Genomic DNA, 16,038 nt, shown 5'->3' with positions numbered 1-16,038 from the left:
TTACTTCATTTCCATGATGTAAGGGTTCGGGGCAGGGATATTTTGTAACTTTTGTATGAATCAGAAGAGAGAGACTCTACTGTCATCATGTGCTGTTCAGGCTGTGGCTTCACCGCGGGCTCCGCGTGTCTGTAGTCCATCAGCGCTCGCGTTTAGCGCAGTTCAGCTTCCGGATTGTACCGCCGGAGACCCCTGATTTTATTAAAGAGTAAGCTGTCCTCACGGTGTCCTCCTGTTTGCCGAGTTGAATGCGTGTCCTGACCGTCCTTTATCCTGACTTCTGTGGGCGCGTCAGGGGCACTGGCTCTGCTGGGGAGACGGGCGCAGTGCCCGGCTCACCTGATCACCTCCTGAGGGCAGCGCCCAGGCCAGCACGCGGCCCTAGGGCAGTAAGTGGGCGCAGAAGACACCTGTTTCCCCTGGTGGGGGGGCAGGGCAGAGCAGCGGTGGCCGCGGAAAGTGGGGGGTGGGTGGGAGGGATGGACAGCGGGGCTGGGGCAAGGGGCTGGCGTTTCACGGGGCCCAGGGGAGGGGGGCAGAGGGCTGGTGTTTCACGGGGCCTGGGAGCAGGGGGAGGGGCTGGCTTCAGGGCCCTCCCATGTGAGGGTGGCGTTGGGTGGAGAACAGCAGAGGGCCCGGGGTCCATGTCCAGGGAGGGGGCGGGAGCCGGGGGCTCCGAGGGCTCAGCAGATGAGGGAGTGGCTGGGGATGGGGCCTGCTCAGAGCGAGGGCAGCTCTGAGGGCAGCTCTAAGGGCAGTTCAGGGGCGTCGTGACCCACTTTAAATACAGAGACGTGAAGGGCTCCGTGGAGTGACTCTGCACCTGTCCCCCAGCGTGGCGCTGGGCTGGGCTCCCGGGCAGGGCTGTGCGGTCCCTGGGCCCCCGGGGGGCTCCTCTTTTGGTGTCAGCAGGTGGGCCTGCTCTCCCGGGTTTGAGGAGCACAGTCCTGCTGCCCCAGGGCCCCCCCGCCTTCCAGGGCTCTGCGCCCCGTGGGCCAGCACTGGCCAGGCCTCCGGGGCACAGGCGGCCACCTGCCCTGCTGCCCGAGCAGCGGTGGTCTCTGTCCACATAGACCCGACCTGCTGTGCGGCGAGGCGGCGGTAGAGAGCTGGCTCCCCAACCTTCCTCCTCTCCTCTCGGGGAGGGAGCAAGACTGCGCTGATGAGTTTTCCCGCACCCAGCAGTGTGATCCTGTGGGGACGCTCACGCAGATGATGGCAGGGGAGTGAGTGGAGTGTGTTCGCATCTTTTCTAGCTAACATCACTCGGACGTGCCCCTGGTTTACTGGGATCTCTGAGAAATGTGTTTTAGGCACCATGGTTTAGAGCCTGACTGAATAAAGGCCTTCAGAAGAGGGCTCAACTGTGTATGATTTGACAAAAGGGTCTCAGCTTGGCAGCTACACAGTTATTACTGTAGTCACCTGTAGAGTCTGCACGCAGGTGTGGGCCTGACCTATGCTCAGAGCTGCTCACCAGCTGGTTTCAACCAAATCAAAGTCCCAAGTCATCTCATTAGCCTTTCCACCGCATGGGTGACAAAGCATTTTCACACACAACGGTAGAGAGAGTTGCGGGTGAGATCTCTCAGCGACAGAAGGTGGGCTCTGGGCTTTAAGCTGTAAGGAGAAAATGGTTCGCTGAAACCAGAGTTGGCACCCACGTACCACGGCCCACCACGGCTGAAGATGGGGACGTGGCAAGAAGCAGCCAGAGAAGCAGCGATCTCCCCAGGTGAGCCGCGGGTTCAAGAGCTGCCTGAAATCGATCTCACTGGCTGGAGAGCCTCGAGGGACGTGGCCTGAGCACCTCAACAACAGGAACGCAGTGAAGCTAGAGCCAGTTTAACAGAAGACAGACGAGTGGTATATTCAAGATAGCTTTAATATTAACTTTGTGTGAATTAGAAATATTACTCTTAAATGATGAAAATTACTTGCTGAAGTGACCCTTTCCGCAACTGCAGACTTACATTATTTTATATATAATACAGAGCTGACTGCATTGGAACGAGAGTATTAAATGTTAACAGATTAAAAAAGGGCATGTTTGTGCCACACCTTGGTGGTCCACTACACCCATATTCAAAATAACTTTTTAACAGCATTAAGCTATTTTAAGTGCAAACAATTTTTAAAAATCTATGATTGCAGCATTTGTCTTCCTGAATTACAAGAAATAACTTTAACAACTTTTATGAGTGCATTCCAGGTTGTCTCCTGACCACCTAAAGTATTAAAAATAGTGCAGAAGCAGGGAAGTACTATTTATAAACAGTTGGATTTAAGGGGATTTCTTGTCCAAGAAATATTTTTATTTTACACTGTTTATATGTATAATTTTATATATATATATAACATTTTAATTACATTGTATTTTAAGAGTAAAAAGCAAGAAAACCTCATTTCTCATTTTTTACTGCAACCCCAAAAGAATGGTTTAAAACGGGAAACAACTTGTTGGGGTGCGCAGCACCGTGCCCCGCTGAGCTCCTCCTTGTGGCCTGCCCTCCACGCAGCGCTGCTGAAGGTCCCACGCAGCCGGCGCTGCGCCTTGGCTGCTCCCTCGAGACGCGGACCGGGGCGAGGATGTCCGAGCAGGCGTGGGGTCGCTACACTACAGTTCCACCTGGAGAAGTGGCCTGGTTTGGGGCTGACAGTAAACCCTGCAAACAAAGCAGTTTCCATTAATCCAGCAAAACACAGGGTGGCAGAGACAGCCACAGTCACTCAGCCCTTCCAGCAGCGTCCCGGGGCCACGACCGGCCTCGTGTCGGTTTGGGAGCCAGCGTTTCTCACAGGCCCCCTCCATGTCCATGTATCTAGTCCCTAACTCGGGGGAGGCCGCTGAGCTGCTCGGCGGGCACGCTTTGGGAAGGGCTGGCCAGGGCAAGAGGGTGGTCTCTCAGGGCCTGGGTGCTTTGAGCATCGCTGCGCAAAGGCGAGGGGCACCTCCTGGGGGCAGGGGCTGTTCACTGGCCTCCCCAGGGGCTGCAGCCTGGGGCCGCCGAGGGGTTCCCCAGCCCCCAGGCGAGCTCGCCAAGCACGGCCCAGAGCCTGCGCCCTGTCCCCCAGAGCCAGCGTTCCCCAGAAACAGAGCCTAGTGGCATTTCTTAAAAGGCGTTTGCTCTGCTCTCTGAGGGTGGTGATGGCGGCGCCCCTCTGGCGGGGGGCAGGAGGCCCTCCGAGCTCAAGATGAACCTGAGAGGGCTGAGCCTCATGCAACCACCAGCACTCACATTTCCTCACTCACTGGGATGCACGTCACAGTCTGGCATTCATTTATTACTAAGGTTACACATACTGCAACGCTGAAGCTGCAAATTCCCAGGCCTGTGAACACTATTCCGAAGAAGATGTGCAAAGTCACCTTATTTCTGTAAGCCTGTGCTTTAGTCTAGAAGCTAGTTACTGGGTGACAGAAAAAGGGAAAACACACTGGTGGGCCTCCGTCAGAGACTCCAGACCACTCCCGAGGGGAGGCCGGCTGGACCTGTGAACTGAGAGCGTTGTTCGGAGGGCCCGCTCCCCTGCTGCCTCGGGCCGCTCGTGAGGGTGGCCTGTCCTGCCTGCCTCCTCCCCGAGGATTTTCTCAGGAGGACAGAGCATCTGGCCTCAGAGACCCTGCTGGTGTCCAGCTGTCCAGACAGCCAAGTAGCCGCCAGTCTGTCCCCCGGACACTGGACAGCTGGCTAGGAAGGGCTTTACAAACACCCCGAAGCACAAGCTCTCTCCAGCCTGGAATTCACGAGCCATCCTATCAGCCCCCAGAAAGGAAGCCGGCTTCAGGAGCATTGGCAACTCTTGAGTCTAACCTGCCGATCTGGTCTCACCAGAGTTGCCGCTTTAGTCCTGCTAGCGATTTCATATGAGAATTGATGAGAATACCCCAGCTCTTAGTTTAAGTAAGTGAAGTCGCTCAGTCACGTCCGACTCTTTACGACCCCCAGGCTCCTCCATCCATGGAATTTTCTAGGCAAGAGTACTGGAGTGGGTTGCCATTTCCTTCTCCAGGGGATCTTCCTGACCGAGGATCAAAACCAGGTCTTCCGCATTGCAGGCAGATGCTTTACTGTCTAAGCCACCAGGGAATCCTGTTGAGATTCCCAGAATCCAATTCAATGAGAATTGATCAGAATACCCCAGCTCTTAGTTTGGGTTTGATTATAATACTAAACTGATATAATTAAACCTTGTTTCATAAGAAAGAATATATAGAAATAGTAACATTTCAGCTAAAAAACGACTTACAACCATGAAACACATCTTTGTTTGGGGCGATGCTGAGATTGGAGGCCCCGAGAGCAAGAAGGGAGCATGAGGGTCTCGGAGACCCAGGTAAGAGCCAGCCCTCGTCCTGAAGCCTCCCCAGGTCCCAGCAGGGCTCCCCTCCGCCCCACGGCTACCTTGGCCTCGCCCCTCAGGCCCTTGAGGGGGTGGTCGGCGGACGGGCTGGTGGCACTGGTCCAGGCTTGTCAGTCAACTCTCCGAGTCGCCCTCCCCGCCCAGACCGTGACATGCACACTGGCCCCAGGTCCTGCTGCAGACAGACCAGCAGCCTCCTGAGCCCCAAAGGAAAGGGGCACGGGCGGAGCTCCGGTGCTGGGTCAGCCTCACCTGCGGAGCGGGCCTGCACCCGCCCTGGAAGGCCGACCCCTGGGGGCTCTGGTCCGAGGCAGCCTACCGGGAGCTCCCCTGAACTGCCCTACCGGCTCGAGAGACGGGGTGAGTCTCCATAAAGTGAGGCCCTTTCAGAGATGGTACAAAAGTGACAAGAGCTAGCACCCAGCTGCCTTCCCCCGGGACCGCTTCGAGCTATGGATACGTTTTCGCTAATTCAGCCACAAGAATCCCACCACTCCCGCTGCCCAGACGGTTGCATGAGAACCAAAGGAAAGCTGGACAGAGCGGCTGCGCGTGAGGCTCGGGTCCTGCACTCAGCAAGCCAGATTTAGGACGCGGGTGCGGGGCGGCGAGGGGCTCTATCCTCCGGCACCTCCTCTGGGCTATTCCCTGGCACCTGGACCCGCCCTGCCCCAGACCCAGCGCTCACCAAGGCCTGCGACCGTGACTTCAGGGGGTAACTCCCCTTGGGCAGCCCTGACCTGCCCGCTGACAGGTCACACGGATGGTGACACGCTTCCTCCAAAGAGGCCACTCAACCTGGGAAAAGTCACCCAGAGAAAACAACCATGCTGTTTACAGACATCTGGGGAAAGGGGAATATTCTGAGGGAATACCCAGTTACGGGCTCCAGTGGGAGCTGTGCTGGGGAAGGGAGGCCCTCCCATGGCCTGCAGGCTCCTGCCCGGTGACCCACTGCGCCTCTGAAACTCCCTCTGGTCTGCGGACCTCCGCGTCTTCCAGGAGCCTCTGAGCGCGAGTGGAGTCATGCTGCCTCCACCCAAAGGCTGCAGAGGCTGCCGACCAGACGGGGTGGGGCCCCGAGGTTTCCTGTCCCTTTTCAGAAAGAGGCCCGCTGGTTCAGAATCTGGTCCAGAATCGCCTGTTTCAACAGGCAGCCACACACGGGAGGAAAAAATGGGACTTATTTTTTCAAGGTAAAAAACTAGTGGTTTTAGAAAGATCAAAATGTTGCACCTGTGTCTTTGTGAACTTCCGAGAACCTACTAGAATTCAGGACCTAAAACCTACTCCAGGGCTGAGGAGACGGCGTCTGGCTTCTGCAGGTCACACCAAGAGCGGAGAAACTGATGTCTCTCCCGCTCCGGCAGCTCCAAGTCAAAGGCGGGCAAGGGCCCCAGTCTCAGGAGGCCACAGCGTCAGGCGGGTTCTGGAGTCCAGGGGGGCCGGCCGCCCACCGCAAGGAGAGGCGGCCAGGAGGGAGCGGCCTGAGGCTTCGCCCACCCCGTGTTCCAGGCCCAGATGTTTCAAGAGACGGCAGGGATCACCAGCTGAGTGGGGATTCCCAGGGCCTGACGAGGGTGAGCCCTGGGCGGGACGTGCAGGTCCAGGCCCGGAATTGTTGCTGAGAAGCTTCCAGAGACGGAGGTACCAGTGCCCAGGGTGAGGGGCTGGCCCCTCCTCCCCGCCCACTCACGGTGCACCCTCTGCACCGGGGGCCTCCGGGGTCCCAACGGCGCTGACAGAGCGCCTGCGAACAGTTCGATACTCGGAGGAGGAAGCCGACAAGTCCGCCGCTGCAGAAGCATGCCTGCCGCCACCTGGAGCTCTGGCTGGCGGGTGGCCTCCCAGCGTCTGCACAGACCGGCCACCAGCTCGCAGCAAAGTCAGGCCATGTTCTTCCCCACGGGGCACTCGGCCGAGAGGAAGGTCACAGAAAACAATGAATACCTCCAATGGTCAGAACAAACATTTCATTTAGTAAGCTTCGAATTAGGAAAAACTCAATCCAGTAATAAGAGGTAGAAATTCCTGGGGCTATTTGTTCTCTAAACATGAACAGAGCCCTAAAATTACAGCATTTAAAAGCTTTTCATTTTTTGGTTCACCGAGTTTTTTTTTTTTTAAACCTTAGATGTGAAAACGATTATTAAAAATTATCTATATTTACAATTCATTCACACTTTTATTTAATGTCATTATACAGAGGACAACCCCAAAGTTCTTCAGAATATCAAGAACGGCGTCTCTAGCTGTCACAGTGACAAGGGACAGCTGAAAACCAGGGCAATGAAACAAAAGCATGATTTTCTTAAAATTATAAAGTAACAATGCTGATATTAAAGCTTCATTAATATTGCAACAGTCAATTTACCAACATTTCCTGTTAGGAAGGCTCTTTATGAAATTTATTCAAGCTTTCAAGAAATCATGAAAATGTAAAACAAGGAAATACATATTTTTTTCTGTTAAAGGTAAAATATTCATACAATGTTATACAGTGTTACCTAACACAGTAACCTTTAACAAGCTTAGGTATACAGAAACCAAAGATGCAGAAAAACTTTCTTTTACATATTTGAGAGACAGCGACATTAACTGTGACACAAAGTGCATGTAACAGACGCAGCAGTGAATGAAAGCTCAGCACCAGCGGGGCTGCTGCCCTCTCTGGAGGGAACCCGTGAGCTTGGCTCTGAGCTTCAGTGGCAACAGCTGGTACCAGTGCTTCTGCAGGTGAGCCCCAGACCCCCCGCCCCCATCCCTGTCCTTCTCACTGGCCAGCACTGGGGGTGTGGGGCTGAATCCCCTGACGACCCAAACGGGACAGTCCCAAGCAGCCTAGCGTGACAGGTGCGCGCACTGGGCAAGGAGAGGGCCTGGGCGACAGCACCCTGCTTGTGGGCCCCGAGGTAGACCTCTCCGGTCACTCACGAGCCCTACACGTGAACGTGGCAGAAGGCAAGCCCCAGAGTGGACACCCCAGCACAGCGGGACCACCTGTGCAGGCCAACCGCCTCACCTCAGGCCCCAGGCACAGGGGCCAGCGGCCGGGCCCCCCACCAATGATCTATCCAGGGCCCAGGGCCGGGCCCTCCCCAAGATCTATCCAGGGGACCCCTGGGCCGGGCCCTCCACACAGGATGGGACCCCACATGCATCCCTTCCTGGGAAATCCAGTCAACCCCTCCCGCCAGTTTCTCCTCGGACAATTGGATGCACTCACGTAGCCTTTGGGTGTTCACAGGACTCCTTCCCCAGAGGCCCCCACCAGCCCCTTGGTGTCCCCTTACCCTTTGAGCTTCTGCACCAAGAAATCAAAGGCCTCCCTCTGACAGGAGGTGACGAGAACCTCGTCCACCGGTGCAGACATTGATAAACAGCTTTACCAACTCCAGTGCAAACACGATACTCGACAGCTTCTTTCCCTCAGGAACTGGAGAAATGGCTGCGGGCCCGAGGGGCCAGGGCGCCGAGGATGCACGCACGCCGGAGAACTGAGGCGGCTTCGCGGCACCCTGTTCCTCCCTGCTTCTGGGTGTCTGGGACAGCGTAACTGTGGTGACTTGTTCCCATATTTCCACTCCTCAGTGTTCTTCCGTTAAGGTTTATCCTCAACCCCAAGTCAAGGGCTCACAGGAGAACCCTTCCAAAGTGCCAGAAGGTCCGGCACAGAGACGAAATTTAAGATTCTTCACTACAATGCGAGTCAATTTAGGACCCAAAGCTCCTGATTATTTTTAAAGAGTCTGCCTACTCCCTCTTACACATTTGTTTTTAAAAGAAGGCAAGGTTTTCCCAAGGCTTTCTTCTCCAGTCCTCCAGGGGAGGAGAAATGCAGAGAAAGGCCGCGGCTGGGGCGCCCCAGGGGTTCAGAAGCCAGAATCACCCAAGCGACCCTAGGTCCTGGGTTTCCTAGAAGGTTGAAAAGAGGGAGCCCGAGCAGGGGAGGCAGAGAAGAGCCCCCGACACTCGGGGGTCTTGGCTTATGGGCCTCCCTGAGCGCTGTATTTCTGTGCTTTTCCGTCAACGCATCTCAATGCGTGATGGAAAATCGTGCCAACTGAGCTGTCTCAGATTCTGTCTAAAGCTGTTTTATTCCAGAGGTGAGGTTAGAAAATATGTTTTTGCTCAGGATAATGTTTAAGCTGAAAAATGGAACAGTTTCAGTGAGGAAGCGCAAAGTTTGGAGAGAAAAGTTGCAAAGGCCACTCCCTAGAACCCCCTCAGCAGGCCACTACTCCTTATACACCCTGCAGTTAGAACCCCTCAAAGTTGAAGCAAACCCTCCTGACCCCAGGCCACTGAAGCTGGGACCCTGAAAACGAACCCGGGGGCAGTGGGGAGGTGCTGCGTGCCCCCGGCCTCTCCTGAAGCACCAGCAACTTTCGTCCTGGTCTCAGAGAGCCCCCAGCACCGTCCTCCTGACAGCAGCAGGGCTCTGCCGGCTGTCCAGGTGCAGGGCGGGCCTCGGGGGGCCCTGCTCCGTCCAGAGCCAGCCTGGGCCTTCCAGCCCCTCCCCAGCTCCTGACACCCAGCCGGGGCCCCGGACAGGGTACCGACAAGACATCAAGGGCACACTCACCTGCAGACACTGCAAGAGTGAGTCTGTGACCAAGTTCCAAACCCCAAACCGTGCAGGGACGACGTTTCTTAAATTTGGGGTGGAGGAGACGGGCACAGGCTTCCGGCAGCACGTTTCACAGCTTGTTTATTAAGAAACCGACAACATCCTCCTCTTGCCCCTGCTAACCCGCTCCCATCCACAGGCCCACCCTGGGTGAGTGCCCGGCAGATACTGACGGGCGGGAGGAGCCAGAAAACGGCCCAGAGCAACATGGCCCGCCCGTCCCTCCCCCCACCCTCTCAAGGCCACTTACCTGCATCTGCCACTCTTCACTTGGGCCCAATATCAAGTCCTGAATTTTCAAACTGCATACTCAATGCCTCAGAAGCCTCTGACACTGAATTTCTAATGCAATGCGGGTACAGAAGCCTCTGGCACTGGACTTCTAATACTATATCAGGTACACAGAACTGCACACGGGGAGTGGTCTCCTCTCCCCATCTGACAGCCTCAAAGCTGCAATGCTCCGCAAGGATGGCTGCCTTTGCTACCTGACTTCAGTTAACATTTAGGAACAAAGGGCCATCTCTTACAGGCAGACAAGACGTTAGCATTCCCATGGACTGTGGTTCTCACGCAGAACACCGCCTCCTCTGTTGCGGGTCACAGACACTGCCGCATGAGGGAGCGTCAGCCAAACAGTGCGGGGCTCCGGCCCTGACCGAGGGCAGCGGGGGCCGGCGGGGACCTGGGGGGGCCCAGAGCTGCTGCTGCGCCAGAGTCTCGAGCCGCAGAGAAACCAAGCCTGCACTTTGCTGCATTGCATTCACTACTCAAACCAGTGTAAATGATCAGGGTCTCTGTATTTAATCACAAAGGTGTACACAACAGAAATACAAACCCAAGTGACCAAAATAAGCTACTAAGACCATCATCATCTCGACATGGAACATACAGCTCCAAGAGCCACCTCGTCCACAGTGAACAGAAAAGCGACTGCGCCCACAGCTCATCCTCGTGCTAAGGAATCAAGTCAAACAGAGCGGCTTCCCCTGGAAGTGGGCGCAGCCAAGTCGGCGGGGTGCTGGGGAAGCCGCTGACACAGATATGGGGCGCCTTCCAAGAACGATCCAGAAGACGGACACGCTACACCTGCCTTTTGCCTCTTGTGGGAACCTGAAACCCAAACAGGGGAGAGGCGGGAAGCTCTCTGAACCCTGGGGCCTGTACAAAACAGAGCTGAGGAGGCTCACGAGGGCCTGCGGTCATATGCCTCACTGAACAAAAAGCAAACCAAAAAACCCAACCAAAACCCCCACAAAAAAACAAAAGAAAGAAAAGAAAAGCTCCTTTCCCTTGCTGGAAAAAACATAAGCAAGTCACACCCAGCACGCGAGACCCTGGCTGTGTGGCAAGAGGCACTTCTGGCGCCCTTGGCCTGCGATCCATGGCAACCGTCCAGGCTCTGAGAAACGTGGGTGCTTCATTCGATGCACAGAATCTCAATCAAAGTGCTACAAACTGCTTCTTTGAAAAAAGATGTTTATTAAACAATTTTAATTGTCATAAAATGACTAAAATGGGTTTTAAAAATTAAGGCTCTTCTCTTTCTGTGGATTGCCAGAACAATGTAAAAATAATATCAATCAACCCTGCTGAACACTTTGTTCCTAAAGTTAAATTTCATAGATTCCTAAACAGTTTATGATTAAGATAAAAAATTGGACTATAAATGACAATGGCCGTCTGTATTGAACATACACTCTGATCAGGTGTACAATATTCTAATTGAGTAGTTAAGCAAAAATATTCCAGTTAAAGCAGAAATTTTAATTTTAGCATTTTAAAGTCATTGTTTCCCCACACTGGCATGATTTTCTTAAAATCGAAATAGTCTAATACAGGAAGGCTAACCGTGGGACTCTATACTCGCAGGAGGGTGACTGACTTGGCTGGCAATTAGTTTGATTATATTTTTTAAACGTTCTACGGTGAATTATCAAATGATTCGGAATTATATGGCATGCAGTATCCAAAATTATGGCTCTGATGCATTTAGATTTACATTAAGAATAAGAAGTGTCATTCACATTCGTTGTACACCCCACCCCTCCCGCAAGAAAAAAATCACTACCTATTCAAGTTCTAGATCTGTGCAGCATTAAGGATTAAAACTTACCACTTTACCAGGCCTTCCCCATGTGCAAATAAATCCCTCCTGACAAGCAGTGACTATACAGTCTTCAAGAAAGATTAGCACGGTCAGTCTCTCGTGTGCTATCTTTTTACAGATGAGCGGCTCTAACAAGGGAACGTCTTCCATGCGAGGACACAGGGGCGTCCCCAGAGTTTTGGCCGGGTCCGTTTTGGTTTTAGAGACTAGGTTCAGTTTGTCGCTGCTCTTGCTAGAGATGTGCCCCATGCTATGGTTCCGCTTGTGGTCTTTCTCGTGGTGCCTGTCCTTCCGGTCGTGCAGCGAGAGCGTGGCGAACTTGCTGACCCCGGCGGCGATGGCGCCGTCCGCCACGCTGCCCTTGCTGCCGGCGCTGGAGACGGCGGCGTGCGGGAGGCTGTTGGACCGCGGCAGCGGGGGCGGTGCGGCGCTGCCGGGCGTGGGGACGCTGTTCCCGGCACTGCCCGCAGGGGGGCTGGTGGCGTTCATGACGTTCGTGTGTGTCCGCGCGCGCGAGAGGGGCTGGTGGGGGAAGAGGATGTCTTCCGTGAGGTCCCACAGGCACAGCTGCGTGTCCTGGCCCACGGAGCCGAACCGATACGTGACGCTGACGGGCCGGCTCTCGGTCGAATTCCGCTTGGACAGCCGGGACTGGGTGCTGTTCGCTCGGTCTCTCCCGAAGTGAAGAAGGTCCTGGAAGTCCTCATCACTGCCGCTGAACTCCATAGGGTCGCTCTCTTCCACGCTGGTGGTGTAGGGGTCAAAGGCCACCACGCTGACCCAGGACTTGTGCCCGTGGCCCCGTGCGATCACGCGGCAGTCCCCAAAGGACCAGACGGTCACCAGGTCGTCCTCTCCACCCGCCACGATGTACTTGCCGTCGGGGCTCCAGCACACGCACAGCAAGCCTCCAAAGTAGCTTTTCATGGTGCCGTGCAGCTCCACCGAGTCAAAGTTGAACACCCGCAGGAAGCCGTCCTGGCTCACACACGCCAAGAACTTGCCATCTGGGGAGAAAGCAAACTCGTTGAGGGCCCCCTCGCCCACCGTCCATTTGAGGAGAGGGTTCCTCGTGGATTTGCTCTTGCAAGTGTGCACGGCAAAGCTCTCCCCCTGCTTCAGGAGCTGGTAGTGGGGGGCTGTGGTGCCACAAGTGTGCTCCACATTATACAAGTACATGCTCCCACTCGAGTGGGCTACTAGGAAAAGGCTTTCCGAACCAGGAACCCATTTGACACAGGTTACTCGTGACTTGTCTATTAGTCTCTGTGAAGACAAAGGAGAACAAGTTATCACAATAGAGAAGTTTTCAAGGGCTACTTTTCCAGCAAGAAACCTTGTCTGCTTCTCGGTGAGAAGGACACATCCGTCCAGGCGTTCCACGCCCCAGCCTGAGGGCAGGGCAGCGAAGGGCATTTGGCCCCTCGTGGAATCGCTTTCTAGGACTGCACTGAGGTGTCGGGACACTGGCTTGCACTGAGGGTGTCAGTCATTCAGCAAACCCTGCTGGGAGCCCAGTCTGTGCCGGCGCGATGCTGTGCCAGGCTCAGGACGCACCGGGTTGTGGGGGGAGCAGCCCTTGGCGCGTCACACGTCCGACTCCAGGAGCCCGGGGTCTGGGACTCCAGCACCTGCACAGCGTCCATGCTACGCAGCCCCCGGGCAAGCCTCGCAGGCCCCACAGCCGAGCGCTGGGCCACCCCAGGCTCTCCGCTCTGCTGCTTTGCACCCTCACGGCCCCTTGGCCCGTCCCCACTGCACCCGCCCCTTCAGACTCCCAGGGGTCGGGGGATGGTCCACATGCAGCCAGCAACACCCAGGACAGGAACACCTCCCTGGGCTCTGACCTCAGCCCTGATTCACTGACTGCCTCACTCACCATCCTTGTCTTGCATGTATTCTTACAGGCCACCCCCCCACCTTCTTTGGAACAAGGTGGTGTTTAAGAACACTAACAGATGATTAACACCTAATCACTGCCACTCTACCCCTTGCTTACTTTTGACCCACTGACCAATTTTAACGGGCAAAGACTGGGAGTTTTGCCTTTAAAACCAAAAGCATAAAAGACAAAAGCAGAAACTCCCCAAAGGATGATCCCACGTACGTGCCCCTGCTTGCAGACCTTGCATGGGGCTCACCGGCCCCCAAATCATGGCACCAGAAACCACTGGGAGCTCCCAGGACCCCCCAGCTCCAGCAAGTCCTGCTGCCACCCCCATAACTGGTGCCTTGGGGGCCCTCGGGCTTGGGAGGCGATACACGCTTCCACTTCCCCCGTGTGGTTGGGATTCCCTGACTCGAGCCTCAGGGGGCCACGGGCTACAAGGACGGGAAGCTAGCTCACCAAGACACAGGGCCTCGTGCCCAGGCGGCTTTGCGCCGTGCGTCTGCTGCACCTCTGCAGAAAGTCACAGAAAATGAGGCCCCAGAAGGGAAGTGGCCAACCTGTCCCCAGCTAGGGAGGAGCGGGGAGGCCCGCGCCCATGAGGCGCAGGGCCAGGGGCTGGGGCCAGCGGGCCAGGCGAGGGCTCCGAGCAGTAGGAGGCCTCACTGCCACTGCAGTTTCACAGCCGCACAGTCCCCCTCGCGCCCTTCCTCTCCTGCCCGGGACCCACCGGCCCAGCAGCTGACCTGCACCAAGGCCAACAACCTGCCAGCCCAGGCTGCTCTGCCAGGGTTTCCACAGGAGGTCGGGGGCACCTCACAAGCCCCCAGGCCTTGCTGTACCCAGCGGGCCAGGCTGCCTCTCTGAATGTGACCCGCCTGGGGACCGAGGGTCCCAGGGCCGTGTGGCTCACCGCCCGGCCAGGGCCTCTCGAGGCAGCTGCAGAAGCGACCTTTCCCCCACCCAGCTGGGCGTGGCCTCAACTCCTGCACCTCGTATCTCACCTCAACCAAACCTCATCTCAATCTTTCCAACATCTCTCCATTTAAAGATGAACACAAAAATATCTAGCACTATGGTTAGGAGAAAGTTTTATTTATGGCTTAAAAAGACACAGCAAAAATGACTCCATTAGAACTCAAAATTGTAATACTATCAAATAAAAATGGCATTTCTCTGCAACTGTGAGGTATGGAGATAAAGAATCACGGCACCATTATTAAAATACATGTTACTGGGTTGCCAAAACACATTTCAAGAGTATTCCATGCTTAAAAAGTGCACTGAGCCTGCTGTAAGCACACACGCGGATACAACTTAGGGACTAAAACCGCAGCCCACCTCAGCACCCTGCTGGGGCACCAGACACGCCACACCTCCCCACCTGCACACCACCCAGATCAACAGCCCACAGCTCCAACTCCAACGTGGAAAGGGCTTCTCCAGTGCTCTGCACTGTCAGCCTGCCACCAGCCTGCGCCAAGTGCAGGGAAAAGTGCCTCTTCGTCTCGGGGCGCGTGGGTCTGGGCGTGTGGTGGGCACATCAGGACGGCAGTGCTGACCTCCGACCCGAGGATCTGCTCTGTGGCCAGGCCCTGAGCACGAGGCTTTGCATACACAGACCCCGCGACATAAGCTTTTGTTTTTTAAATAGGTGACACAGTCATAATTCACATATAAAAGCGTCCAGTCAGAAGCCTCACTCACACCCCTCTCCCCACCCCAGAATCACTGTCGCTGGCTTCCTGCCTGTCTCCCAGGGTCTTCCTGTGGGGACAAGGCCAGTACAGGCACATGTGGGCCCAGCTTCCTCTTTTGCACTGTCTGCACCTCTGCTTTCTCACCCAGTCACGCATCACGCGCATCGGTCGGTACTCGTCCAAACAGCCTCTTCGCGCCTTCCTACAGTGCAGAGGGCTCGACAACAAGGATGTGCTGAGCTGCCTCTGAAAAGCCCCTGCCGACGGGCACCGACACGGCGAAGACTAACCGGAGCGTGCTGCAGCTCTCACCGGCAGACACAGCTGCAGGGCGCGGCCCCAGGGGGACGGCTGGTCAGAGGGCACACGCGCCGCTAACTGTTCGCAGGGGTTGCCGTGACCACCCACGGAGGACGCAGCAACGTCTGCTCCCACCGGCAGGGGGCGGGTGTCCCGCTCCCACGAGTGCCCTGCCGCCCGCCCCCGGGGGACAGGCTCTGCGGGGCTCCCTGCAGGCCCTCCCACTCACCACCCACGCCCATCCGTTCACTCCTGCACTGAGCGCAGACGACAAGCCGTCCCTTCCTGCGGGGAACCTGCGTTCACGAGGGATGAAAAGGAAGGAAATGGACAGGGTCTGCTGTGCGCGAACACTGAGCAGGCACAGGGACGGGGGGCGGGGAGGAGGGACTCAGCCTCACAGGAGTGCCTGGGAGGTCTCTGCCCGGGCGTGCGGGCTTGCCAAGCCGAGAAGGAAAGGGAGCTGGAGAAGGAAAGGGAGCTGACAGCGGCTGGAGGCAGTGGCAGGGCGCCCACACAGGAGGGCAGCGAGGGCGCAGACGGGGAGCGAAGGTGACTCCCGGCACAGGCCTCTCAGCCCCAGGTGAGGTGCGGGGCACATGTCCCAGGCTGGCTAGGAGTCACTGAACTAAGTTGCTCTGGGCTATTATTTCATACTAGTCTTGGTTTGGGTTTGACAAAAAGAGAACAGAAATCAAGAAACAAATACCTAGAACATCCTGTTCAATAACTGTAACAAATGCAGCCCAGTCTCGGGACCATAAGGGTATACTTTTGTTCTAGAAAATGTCTAGTAAACAGGGTAAGGCATCTTAGTTCTCGAAGTTAAGGAACGGGATTTCCCTTCTGTGCTTCAATTCTCCAGTTTCAGTGAGGCCTTGAGCTGGACGAGCACATGTTTATATTGGAAAAACACTCTTGGCAAAACCCAAAGTCCCCTGTGAGGAGCTCCTAGGCAGAGGAGGGGTGAGGCAGCCAGGCAAAGGCAGGCGCCCAGGCTGGGGGCAGGCAGCTTGGGGACGTGCTTGGCACCCCCTCCATTGGA

General features: G+C 55.9%; 1 protein-coding gene across 8 annotated transcripts in view; it reads right to left on the bottom strand.

Annotated features, from left to right (window-relative positions):
- Positions 1-2,573: 2,573 nt before the first annotated feature.
- The window catches only part of WDR20 (WD repeat domain 20), a 66,013-nt gene continuing 52,548 nt past the window's right edge, over positions 2,574-16,038 (bottom strand). For 2 of the 8 annotated variants that reach the window (XM_068990905.1, XM_068990908.1), the window contains 2 exons: positions 11,112-12,371; positions 2,574-2,666 (listed from right to left, as the gene is read on the bottom strand). In XM_068990905.1, the coding sequence (XP_068847006.1) occupies positions 2,613-2,666; positions 11,112-12,371 (1,314 nt within the window). In that variant the 3' untranslated portion in view covers positions 2,574-2,612. Of the gene's footprint in view, positions 2,667-10,526; positions 12,376-16,038 lie in introns of those variants that run through there. The other 6 variants (XM_068990904.1, XM_068990910.1, XM_068990907.1 and 3 more) reach the window with 6 other exon arrangements.

The sequence above is a fragment of the Capricornis sumatraensis genome, chromosome 19, assembly GCF_032405125.1.
Source record: "Capricornis sumatraensis isolate serow.1 chromosome 19, serow.2, whole genome shotgun sequence".
In the NCBI taxonomy this organism is placed as follows: Eukaryota; Metazoa; Chordata; class Mammalia; order Artiodactyla; family Bovidae; genus Capricornis; species Capricornis sumatraensis.
Note: the sequence above shows the minus strand (reverse complement) of the source record. Positions and strands in the feature narration are given on the sequence as shown.